At 43.0% G+C, this 12,971-nt stretch overlaps 1 protein-coding gene across 1 annotated transcript in view; it reads left to right on the top strand.

The window, feature by feature from the left end:
• plcb3 (phospholipase C, beta 3 (phosphatidylinositol-specific)) overlaps positions 1-12,971 on the top strand; it is a 52,955-nt gene that overhangs the window by 22,131 nt on the left and 17,853 nt on the right. The window contains exon 3 of the mRNA XM_083993183.1: positions 12,061-12,129. Within this exon, the coding sequence (XP_083849309.1) occupies positions 12,061-12,129 (69 nt within the window). The remainder of the gene's footprint in view (positions 1-12,060; positions 12,130-12,971) is intronic.

Below are 12,971 nucleotides of genomic sequence, written 5' to 3'. Positions count from 1 at the left end.
TCTGGTAAGGCTGTAAGCATGTGTTTAGACTTAAAAGAGAAAGGTATTTGAAAGATGTTAATATCAAAAATAGATAATTTTTTTTATTTTTAACATTACATTTCAAGAAAAGTGGAGCGGTGGCATCATAATGTTTGGAAAAAGTTGCCATTCTAACAAAACGTTTCTGCAGTAAAAATATTTTCTGGAGATATGTGGGGAAAGTGCTAGCCCATACAATGTTACAGTAGGTGAGGTAAGGATAAATCAAACTAGTAACTAGCATATATTGTATTATATGTTGGTGGTGGATGTATCAGACTGAGGCTAACATGCTAAAAGCTAAGTGCTGGTGGATGTGAGTTGCACAAGTTCCACATGCACATCCCCAGCTCCACACATCTGTTACAACATATGCTCGCAGCGCCCTCCTGCTAATCCTGTGTGTGTCCTTCTCTCCGTCCTCGGGCCGAACTCTCCCCCACCCACTCCTTTTTCACATTTATAACCATAATTAGCCATTTAGCAGATGTAATTGGGGTATGCAGGATGAATATTTTTGAATTAACATCATCGAATCACCAGAAAGAAGGAAAGAAGAGTGGCGGAAGATTGCATCATGCAGCACAAATATGTCCGAGCAAATTCTTGCTCAGTACAGTGTGTGAAGGCCAGGCTGATGTCATCTCTATACTCACAGCCAATAAGTGACCCATCATGCCTTATGAGTGAGGGCATCTCCTCTTCTAGTTTATCGCCTGTTACCATCTTGGATGTAAACAGAGATGTTAAATGTATCAAACAAACAGCACGTCTGACTAATAGAAACTTTTATTATGTTTCCTCTCATTCCCCTCTAATTTGTTGTCCATCTGTAGATTCTGCATGCACCGTTCCTTCAGTGTTTGTGGACTTGACTTCAGACGCTGTGACGGGATGACAGCTCAGATCATTTGTTCTGAGCCCCATGTGGCCATGACATGAGGATTTTTCATTTTAAAAATTCCCCTTCCCTCCATCTTTGCTCCATATACAGTGTGAAGAGAGACTGTGAGTTTGGGGTTCAGTGCTTTGCTTTGTTTTAACTGGCTCTCTAGTTGTAGATGTTGAACAGTGCAGTCACAACATGCTTACACTGATTTGGGGGTTTCCAATTTGTTCCTGTCAGTCAATTTTCCATTTCCTACTTCCTTCACTGGGAAGCACATACTGTATCTGGGTTAGAGAGGATCGAGGCAGGACGTGAGAACGCGCTGGGATTTGATGATTCATGTGGTTTTAAAAACCAACGCCATGTAAAGCTGGGTCTCTGCTGCGCTGTCAAACAGTGCTAATGGGGCCAGATGTTATTCATGGCACCTTGTTTCCTTGTTTAAGAACATTTCTGTGATAATCATCCACACTGTCACTGCCAGCGCTGATGATTTGTCAGCCAAGATGTCGTTTCCAATAAACAAAAGCAGGGCGTTTGACTTTGGACCGGGCCTCACCTGCCACAGTGGGATGAGTTGAAACGCACCTGGCACCGTGGATAATCCTCCCCCACGCTCTGTTTTACTTTGACTATCGCTTCCTTCACACTTTTGCCATGTTTCTACGTCGCTAATCCACCTCCACTTTGTCTTCTTCTCCTCTCTCTTCCTTCCCCGTGTCTCTCCATCTCGGGGCAGCTGGTTGCCGTCAGGGAGAGGAGGCAAAAGTTGTTCCTCTAATGTAAACTGAAGGAAGACATTTCCTCCCTCTCTGCTCTCCATCTTCACTTGCTCTTCTTCCGCCTCCGTCTCCTTCTCTTTCTCCATCCCACCTCTCCCTCTCCCTCTCCTCCCATCCTCTTCCTCCTCTCCTCTCCCTCTCTCATCGATGCCTTTTCTCACATGGTGCTTTCTCTCCAGAGTTATTGCTCCTTAATTTCTTGCAACAACACTTCTAATCTCCCTCATTCTCTCTCTTGGCGTGGGAAAGTGGGCAGGAAGTTGCTCAGACGGGGGAGATGGGGGGTTCTGGGGAATTCTGTCGCCCCCTCTCCTCCCAGTCCTCTTCGCCTTTTCCCCGAATTTGGCTCTCTCCCTCTCTGTCCTCCTTCCTGCCCCTCCCCCGCTCCCTCCCTCCCTCAAGGTGTGCAGGTCATGTCAATAGCACCTGTGCTTTTAGACACTTTGCCCCCGGGGATGTAATTGAGTCGCCACAGAGCTCCAGTTTAGCCTCTAATGCTGCAGAATTGATTTCACATACTTTGGACTGATTGAGGGGCAGGAAAGACACACACACACACACACACACACACACACACACACACACACACACACACACACACACACACACACACACACACACACACACACACACACACACACACACACACACACACACACACACACACCAAGCAAACACTTCTACTTTGTGTCAGGTGTTAGCTTTGACATGATTTTAACAAACAGCCCAGGGAGCTGCCCTGGTGTGACCACACCCACTGTAACTGGAGTAATTGGTAACACTTAACAATATATACACACTATTAAGCATTAGTTAAGCATTAAATACTGAATTCATCATTTATAACACATTAGTATGTAGTTTATAAACACAGTTAAAAGTGTTTTACTCATACGGTTAGGGTTAAGCACTAACTGTATTTATAAACTACATACTAATGAGAATTAACACGTTATAAATGAAGAATTCAGTATTTATTAATGCTTAACTAATGCTTAATAGTGTGTACTTATTATAAAGTGTTACAGAGTAATTTGAGGTGTGAATGTGATTTGAACTGTGTCAATATGAGAAGAAGTGGTGGTTTAGGGTTTAACACAGAGCTAAAAGGGGCTTTATTTAATTTCAATTTGTATTGATTAATGTGTCCTTTTTTTCTGATCGACTGAAAATCAAAATCAAAAGCCAAATCACTTTCCTGCTGAGGCTTCATGAGTGGGTTACTGGCTGCCACTGTTGTGTGTCTGTTGAATGTGAAGCTGGTGTACAGAAAGAAAGCTAGCTTAGCTTAGCATGCAGACACAGCACGGATGGAGAAAGGAAAAGGTGTAAAGAGGTCAAAAAGTGATGTTCTGGGTATCAGGTAGGCTATAGAGAAGCGCTAAATAAATGTTAACCATTATCATTGTTATTACTATTATTCTTACTGATGTGTTTGGGCTTGTGGCTTTCATTTGGAATAGCCCGGATCACGGCCACAAACTAGATTGTGTAGTATTTGATGATCCAAACTGCTGATTGATTGTGTGACAAGTAGCTGTAACTGTTGGGCTTCGGGTTTATTCCTGAGGACAGGCCTTAGGGTATCCAACATGTCTCAGCTCCTTACATTTCTCATGGTACTTTACAGCATGTGTGTGTGTGTGTATAAATAAGCCATCTTGAATTGTTAGAATGACTGTTGGCAGGTATAAGTAGAGATCTACTAGAGATTATCTCCCTGGCTCAAGTCAAACATCCAGAAAGATTTAACTTGGAACAAGCGTTTACATAACACACACACACACACACACACACACATGCAGGAGGTCATTCTTGTGCACACACCCAGCGAGTGGCTTGCAGGGGAAGTTGAGTGTGTCAGTCGATAATGTGACGGCTTCCTCCCTCTTTCTCTAAACTCCTTTTGGTTTCTTTACTCTGGCGTGGTCACATGTTCTGTCTTCTGTTGACATTATCTGTCAGTGCACATGGCACAGCAGCGCTCATTCTCTCTGTACCACACACACACACACACATATATACATACACACACACATGCTCACACGCAGCATAGAAATTCACTTCTTCTCTGTATGATGAACTGAGACTCTTCATGGTATCGAATCCATTGTTTCAGCAGATGCTTCCTCCAAAATGAGTGTTTGTGTGGGTGTGTCCACACTGCACTGTCCTGTTTTTTATCTCCACTTTGCTAATGAAGCCGCAACAGTGTGTGTGTGTGTGTGTGTGTGTGTGTGTGTGTGTGTGTGTGTGTGTGTGTGTGTGTGTGTGTGTGTGTGTGTGTGTGTGTGTGTGTGTGTGTGTGTGTGTGTGTGTGTGTGTGTGTGTGTGTGTGTGTGTGTGTGTGTGTGTGTGTGTGTGTGTGTGTCAGTCAGTGGTGTGCCAATCCACCCAACCTCATATCATATAATTCAGGTTTTTGGCTTTATTTGATAGTTTTTATGATCATTTCTGTCAGATCTAATAACAGTGCAGTCACTAAACTAACTGCATGTGTAGCCAAACCAAACAGAGTATCGTCTGCACCTCATCACCAGACCACATCATGGTTTTGTGGGTTGCCATCCTGAGACTATTAGAACATTAACTAACAGAGATGTGACAGTTCGGTACAGTCGCTGCTGGGCTGTTTGAGGAGAGAACGTGCTGTTTTGTTTAATGAAGAGTGGATTCTCTCCGACCACCAGCAGCCTGCTGTGTCTTCATGTCACCTCTGGTTAATCCCTCTGCTCACTTGGAACCTTAAAACAAACATGTTGCCGGATTAAAAATGAAAAAAAAGGGCGAGCAGAGAGAGGAGCGCGGTCATGCAGTGGAAAAATGTTTTCTGCTTCAACACACAAAGACATGACTTCTTGTTTCTTTTTTCTGAATTTGCACAAAAATGAAGTAAAGTATACATCAACAGGTTGTAGTTTTAAGTGGTGGCACTGACTGTTTCTTGTCTCTGTGATTAACTCTGCAATAAGCATATTTAAAGGGATAGTTCAACATTTTGGCAAATTGGCCCGTTGCCATAATCCGTAATAATCCATAATAAGGCGCGTTTCCACTGCAGGAGTTCCTGGTAAAAGGAGGGGGTAGTAACTTCTACAAGAACCGTCCTCTCACTCGGCCCTCTCGGTGGCCGTGTCTCCACTAGCAGACAGGACCCACCGGGCTCTTATGGCGACGTGTGACAGTTTCGATCATCGCGAGGTTGTTGTGCGTTTTTTAAATAAAAAAATATTGGATTGCCGTCTCGATTGTCACGTAATCCCGCAATCACGTATTTATCACACTTTTTTTTACTAGGCCTACTGCTACTATTGTCTTTTACTGACTTATTCTCTCTTTTTTCCGGCCGTCTTGTGTTTTTTAGTAATATTGGGTTTTTAAAATGCTGCTTATTTCGGGGCTTTCTCTTAGCGTCACATCCTGCTTTGAGTCTGACCAATCAGCACAGAGTAAATCTCAAGCCCCACCGGGACTTTTTCAGGGCCAATCTGCGTTTGGCCCCGTAAAGGTTCCTGTAAGCGGCCCTGTGGGGAAGGTTCCTGCAGTGGAGACACGCACCAACGGGGCTGGCCCCGTAAATTTACCCCGACGTTTCTGCAGTGGAAACAAGCCTATAGTTTTAGCAGTAGGTTCGTTAACTTTAATTGTCGTTGCAAGCTATTTTTTAGAACAGCGGAGCAGAGCCGCTACAGAGGCTCATGGGATTTCTTGGTTTCCCTCATTAAACTCATCAAATACACACACACTCACACACACACACACGCAGCTGGACTTTCTTGTTGCTTTGTCCGACTACTTTTCATGTTTCGTGCGTGTGTGTGTGTGTGTGTGTGTTTGTGGGCTTCAGGCAGCTGTGCACTCAGGTTTGTGTAGTTACCTCACCCCCACTGATCTATGTGTGTTTGTGTTTTGTGAATGATTAATGATCCCAGCAACTATTTTGTGTGTGTGTTTGGCCCAGTTCAGACGGTATTTATTTGTGTTTCAGACACTTGGTATGTGTGTGTGTGCACTCATTTTATTGATATGATGTTTGACTTGTTTTTGCCTTTCTTCTCATAAACGGCGATATCTTTCATCCCCCTATATTTGGATGACATTAGTCTTTCATGTTTTATTGTTTACCTCTCTCTCTCTGTCCTCCATCTTATTTGCACGTCTTCTTCTTCCTTAACAGACTCTAATATTTCACTGATTACACATCACTCTCACTTCGTCAGATAAGTGGCTGAAATGGGAACATTAATGCTTTCGCTCTCGTGTTTACTCCCTCCTCATTTTCTCCCTCTCCCTAGTCCACAGAAATATGGGGCTGAGTGAGGGAGAAGGACAAATGGCATGAGAGGCAGAGATAAACAGATAAAGGAAGGAGCGATAGAGGAGGAGGAGCAGAGAGTGAGAGTGACATCCTATTGATATACGCAGAGGAAATATTATGAGGTGACAGAGACAGAGTTATAGAGCTGAAACCCCTGCTTCACAGGGGTATTAAGTGTCTCCATCCCTCTCTGCTTCTCTAAACACCTTGCCAACTCTCCCATCACAGCCATAAAACAGTTTGAAGTTCTCTTTGTTCTAGTTCTACAATGTTTCTGTCCTTTAATGTCCTACTCTCCTCTCCTCTCCTCTCCTCTCCTCTCCTCTCCTCTCCTCTCCTCTCCTCTCCTCTCCTCTCTTCTCTTCTCTTCTCTTCTCTTCTCTTCTCTTCTCTTCTCTTCTCTTCTCTTCTCTTCTCTTCTCTTCTCTTCTCTTCTCTTCTCTTCTCCTCTCCTCTCCTCTCCTCTCCTCTCCCCTCCTATTCTCTCCTCTCCTTTCCTTTCCTCTCCTATCCTTTCCTCTCCTCTCCTCTCCTCTGATTGGCTGGGGTTGGGTCACAGCCAAGTGGTACAGGGTGGAGACGACACGGTCCTGGCACCGTGTATGTGTTGGTGCTTGTGTGTGTGTGTGTGTGTGTGTTCCAAGGATCAGTTTTCTGTATGCCGTCATCATGTGCCATTTGATAGGAGCCGTGATTGGTCATTCAAGACATATTTAGCTGTGGTCATCTTTCAAACACACACACACACACACACACACACACACACACACACACACACACACACACACACACACACACACACACACACACACACACACACACACACACACACACACACACACACACACACACACACACACACACACACACACACACAGACAGGCGCGTCACAGGAAAGGAGTGGTGCTCTCTTGATTGTTTAGTTGCCCTTTCATATTTTTCTAATCTTGGGAAAATGAATGGAATAGAGTGGTAGGGGCAGGGGGAGGAGGGGAAGTGGAAAGTCAATCAAAGAAATGAAGGAAGGAAAAGAGGGAGTGAGAGAAAGCCAAATCAAAGTACAGTAACATTTACCGTACTTGCGATTAGCACCTAAATATAGACTAATAACAATTACTGGATAAAAACCACCTGGGCATAAACCTAGACTGTAGAACAACAACAGGTTAGACACTCTGGAAGACATGTGTAACAAGTTGTTATTCAAAGCAACAGTCCAACGTTTTGTGAATTATGCGTATTCACTTTCATGCAGTACGAGAGTAACATGAGAGGATTAATGTCAGATTAATAAGAGGCTCCAGTCGAGGGCCAGTTAGCTCAGTGTCATGACGGGAAACAGCCTGGCCTTGTGAAAATCCACCTCCACCTGCACCTCTATGATGTAAAACTCATTATATAACACGTTACATATGGAGTTTATTTGATCAAGATAAAAAACCAAAGCGTAAAAAAATACATTTTTGTAAGGAGGGTATTTGTGGGACTATTTCTTGGCTTTTACGCAGTGACCTCTTGCAGGAAGGAAATCTCTTTGGTTTTTGTAGGATTAAACAAACAAGATACTTTAGTGGAGTTCTACTGGAATTCTTAGAGTGACTTTTATTACTGTATTATGTCCAGGCTGCTAATGGGCAACTTCATATTTACTGTGCAGACATTATGTATCCATCAAACTCTCAGTGAGACAGAATAAACAGATGCCAGGCTGCTCCTTTAGGATTAACTCAACTCCTGTCCGTTTCAAACTTTTAAATTATATCAAATGAATGAAATCTTCTGTATGTATGTATGTATTTTTTTTAATTAAATGAAAAATAATAAGTACACACTATTAAGCATTAGTTAAGCATGAATAAATACTGAATTCTTCATTTATAAAGCATGAATACTCATTAGTATGTAGTTTATAAACACAGTTTAGGGTTAAGCACTCACTGTATTGATATAAGATGTCATTCATTTGATATAATTTCAAAGTTTGAAACGGACAGGAGTTGAGTTAATCCTGAAGGAGCAGCCTCTCACTGAGAGTTTGATGGAGCCATAGTGTCTAAAAAATTAAACAGTTAATCTCTGCAGTCTATAATCAAGAGTGACTGATTGGAAATAGATTTATGTCGATAACACTCAAAGGAGAGTGTTGGTCTTTGACACAGCTGTTGCAAAAACAGTCTCATAGTACATTAGATACTTGTGGAGTTTTTAGATGATATCACATGATCTTCATCTGGATGCAGTGTTTACACAGCTGTGATGCTCAAAATGTTATTCTTCTGAGCTCTTTCTCACTTCTCGTCCGTGGTGGCTTAAAAGCTGAGGCTTAAAGATTCATTCTTGATTTCTCATTTAATAGCTGAGCAGTTGCATAAAAAGGTCACAATTTTATCATTATTTTTTGGCAGCAGCGGACCAGATGACTGGCACTGTGGTTGATGTGGATGGTGATAATGATTCAGTAATGTAAAACATCAGCAGTAATGGTTCCTATATCAAAGAGGGGAGAGTCAGCTTGTTCTGGGCCTGTTTGAACAAAGGGAGCAACGCAGCTTTTCTCAGCTGGAAAAAAACTCCCATCAGCTACCTGTGTCTGTAATCCACGGCCGAGTGCAGCAAGTTCACATCGGTTTCCAGAAGAGATGTGGGAGTGCATTCTGGGAAGTGTAGGAGAAAACAATAGCTGAGGCAGAAGTCCATGAGGCAGGTTGAGGGATAGTTCTTCGCTCCACATAAACAGTAAATTAGAAATAAATTACAGCACTTTTTCACAACATGACTACCGGAGCCCTCTCACCCAGACTCATTTGTAGCCGTAATGAACCTGCAGTGGAGTCTGCAGTGATAAATGAAGCTTTGCACTGAGAGATGAATGGAGCGCTACAGCTGCCATGACTAGCTAAATATTACACACTGGAACACACAGATACACACACGCTAACTGAGCAGAAGGCCGGAATATGTTAGGAATGTGCTCTCGGTGATGACCGACCTTCACACGGACACATTTGTGCGCGCACACACACACACACACACACACACACACACACACACACACACACACACACACACACACACACACACACACACACACACACACACACACACACACACACACAAACTGTGCGCTCCAATACATGGCTATGTGCAAAAACACACATCACACGCTGACACATTTGTTCTTGTCTTGGGTGAAGATTTGCTCGTGAGGAATTGCTCACACTTCTGTGTCACTATCTAATGTGTGCCGATTTACAAGGCTTTTCCCACACACATGTACACACACACACACACACACACACACACACACACACACACACACACACACACACACACACACACACACACACACACACACACACACACACACACACACCCTATCTTGCTCAACAGGTCAGGATGTTTCACAAGTCGGGACCTGCATGTCGAGGATATGCCTGTGTGCTTATTGCTGCATCTGTGTGCGTTAGTGGGTGCACTGAACATTAGTCTGTGAGAAAATGTTAACTGTCAAACACACACACACACAGACACACATAGACACACACACACACACACACACACACACACACAGACGGCAGTCAAAGTTGTAGTCTCATTACTGTGGTCTCCAAGGAGTCACTATGGCAATAGCAGAATGAAACCACGGCCTGTGGGAGAGGAGGTGCGTGTGTGCGTCTGCGTGTGTGTGCGTCTGTGTGTGTGAGTGTGTGTCCTTCAGACCCAGAAGCAGTTTATTCCCTCAGGAAGTAAGTAACTCTCCGTAGGCCAATCAAAGTACAAAGTTTGAGACAGAGTTTAATCCTATTGGTCCAATTCTTCTGACCTTTGTTACTCGCAGCCAATCCCCGGGGGAGCAGAGTGCCTGCTGGGGGATGACATCACAACCAGAGTGAAATAATGAAAGAAGGAATGAGGAAGACGTAAATTTCAGCGCTTAAGCCAAGGACAGTGACTTTATGAGTTTGCATTTGTTGTTGTTTTTGGAAAGGAAGTATGGGTAGGACATGATAAAACATGTTTGACAAACGTACAAACAGACTTTGATAAAGAAAAACAGGAAGAATGACACAAACATTTAATGTTGTTTGCATTAATGAAACATCTTGTGATGCATGAAAAATATATATTTAAGTTACAAAATATAAAATCTGGCCTATAAATGCATCAAATTGTACAGCAAAAGATGGAGAGGAGGATGAGGAGGAAGAGAAAGTGGAAGATGAGTGATATGGATGCAGTACGACAGCTCAGGGAATGAGTGCAGGGCTAAACAAATATTTACAGTGCATCCTCCTCTGTGTTTATGGCTGGGTTTATGACTGCACTCTCCACCTCCTGCCGCTGTCTTCATCTCTACGGCACTGGCCTTCAGGTGTGTGTGTGCGTGTGTGAGTTTGGGGTTGTTTGCATGTGTGGACATGCAGTCGTGTATTTTTGTTGCAGCATCAGTCATCCAGATTAGCTGCACAGATATGTCTTAGTGTGTGTGTGTGTGTGTGTGTGTGTGTGTGCACTTAGATAGTTCTTCTCTTTAAATATCAGCTATTTCTGTCTGTTTTCAACTATCTCACACACACAAACACACACACAGAGTTCATGTGTCAGTGGTTGTGTTTTATGTCTAGAGAAGCAGAGAAGTCCGATAAAAGATAAATAAAAGAGGATTTAATGGAGGGAGGAGAGAGGCTAGACGGAGCATAAGCTTTTAGCCCGAGGAATTAATTTCAACACAGACAAGTTTTTATTCAAGGTTTTCTTCTTTTGCTCGTCCATCTTAGAACAGACTCTGCCAGTGTGTTCTGCTTCTCACACAAAAAACAGCAGAGAATAATCACCATAAAACCAGCATGTCACACCACAGTGCTCTCACCTCATAAGATCTGTTCATTTTTCATGTAAATGTAGCAGCTCCGTGAGGCCGATGCCAGCACAGTGTTGCTCTGAGCTACATTTTAATGCTAGCAGTAGCAAACCTGCAGACTGCTCACTTGATAAGTGATAATCCAAGACGTTAGCATTTAATGTCATCTGTAGTTAGAGCAAAAAAACCTCATCATCAGCAGGTGAAGAACCCTATACCGTGCACGGTGATGATGCTAACCTGTTTAGCAGGTATTAAATACTGTTCGTGTGTTGAATATCTCACTTAATGACTTCCTGTACACATTAGGCTGGTGGGGGACATTTTTAGTTTTGTTTCATCCCTAACAACTGCATTGTCTTTTAAAGGGATGGTTCAACATTTTGCAGATACTACTTGCCGGAAAACTGCCCTAGAAAGGAACGTGCATCAGCTGTTTTGCATGAATTTGCCTCGAAAACAACTCCATCTCGTTACATTCTGTTATTATCTCATAGCGTGGTGAATGTGCAGGTCACAACTTGTCCATGAGAGTGTTTTGGAGTTGTTGGATTGTGTATTTGATGAGTTTGATGAGGGAAACCAAGAAATCCAATGAGCCTCCGTAGCGTAGCTCTGAGCAGCTCGCAGCTCTGCTCCACCGTTCTAAAAACAGCTTGCACCAACAATTAAAGGTAACGAACCGGGGCGGTGTTTAGCTCAGCTGTGTTGAGGCTATAGTCCTCACTGCAGGCCGCCCCGGTTCGAATCCTGCATCTAGCGGCCCTGTCCTGCGTGTCATTCCCCCTTTCTCTGCCTCCCTATTTCCTGTCTCTCTCAACTGTCCTATCAAATAAAGGCATGAAAAGCCAAAAATGTACTTGAAAAAAAATAAAAAAAAATAAAGGTAACGAACCTCCTCCTAAAACTATAGGGATTATGACAATGGGCCAATTTGCCAAAATGTTGAACTATCCCTTTAACCTACTGTTTGTACATAGGGGTTTTTTTTGTTTGTTTTTTTACAAAGGAAATGACCCACACTCCCCCAGGCATAACTCTCACTCCTCTTTCCTCTTTCCTGTGCTGTAAGCAGTGACATGAATATCACACTAGAATAATATCTTTATTATTTAGCAATTACTGAAGCTGAAACTGATCTTCTCTTCTCCTCAACAAGTGATGACATCTGTTGACATCTGTGTTTTAGGAGGTGGAGACTCTGGACATCAGCAACATCAGGGACACCAGAACAGGAAAGTACGCCAAACAACCAAAGGTTAGTAATGTGAGTGTGTGTGTGAGAGAGAGAAAGAGAAAAAGAAAGAAGCTGTCACCTCCTGCTGTTGATAACTTTGTCCTCTGACCGGCAATGTGATGCTCAAGTGTGACTGTCACCAAAAGATGTGTGTGTGTTCCCTATGTGTGTGTTTCCTCTCTCAGCTGATGGTACAAAGGTGACAAAGTGCTAATGAGGCTGCTGACAGATGGACTGTCAGACAGGAAGTGATATAACCAGTGACTGTTGGCGAAGAAGCCCTTGTGTAAGAGTGTAGAAGTGGCTGACGGGGACACTGATATAAAGCTTTGTATTAGTGCTGAACAGTTCAAACAGCGATGTGTTGACATAATGCAGGTGTTCTGATTCACTGGGTAAAAGAAATAACAAAGTGCTCTCACATTATCGCTTTAATCACATTCCATCGATTTCTAATTAGAATAATAATCATTACGATTTTGTTTTTCTTTCATCAGCATTAAACAAATAGAAGCCTTTTATTATGTGTCACAGACTGCCTGTCATTCAGGGGTGTTGTGTGAAAAGTGAATTTTATGGCTGTTATGCGGTGTTGAAATGTGACTTTAAGACTGCTGAGTCATGTTAAAATGTTAAAGCTTCTGTGTATTGACGATGGATCATAAAAGGTTATGTCGGCTCTACGGCGTTCTTCAGCTCAGTGTGATGGTTGTGCACCTCCACCGCTCTCATTGTTTAAAGCCGCAGCTGAACAGAAAAGCTCTCATAAACTGACTGCATGCTACCAGCCCAGCACTTAATGTGCAGCAGACAGACACTGGCGACGAGCTGGTGAAGATAGTGAAACATTTAGTAGCTTATGA

This window comes from Trachurus trachurus (assembly GCF_905171665.1).
Source record: "Trachurus trachurus genome assembly, chromosome: 18".
In the NCBI taxonomy this organism is placed as follows: Eukaryota; Metazoa; Chordata; class Actinopteri; order Carangiformes; family Carangidae; genus Trachurus; species Trachurus trachurus.
This window is presented reverse-complemented; position numbering and strand designations above follow the sequence as displayed.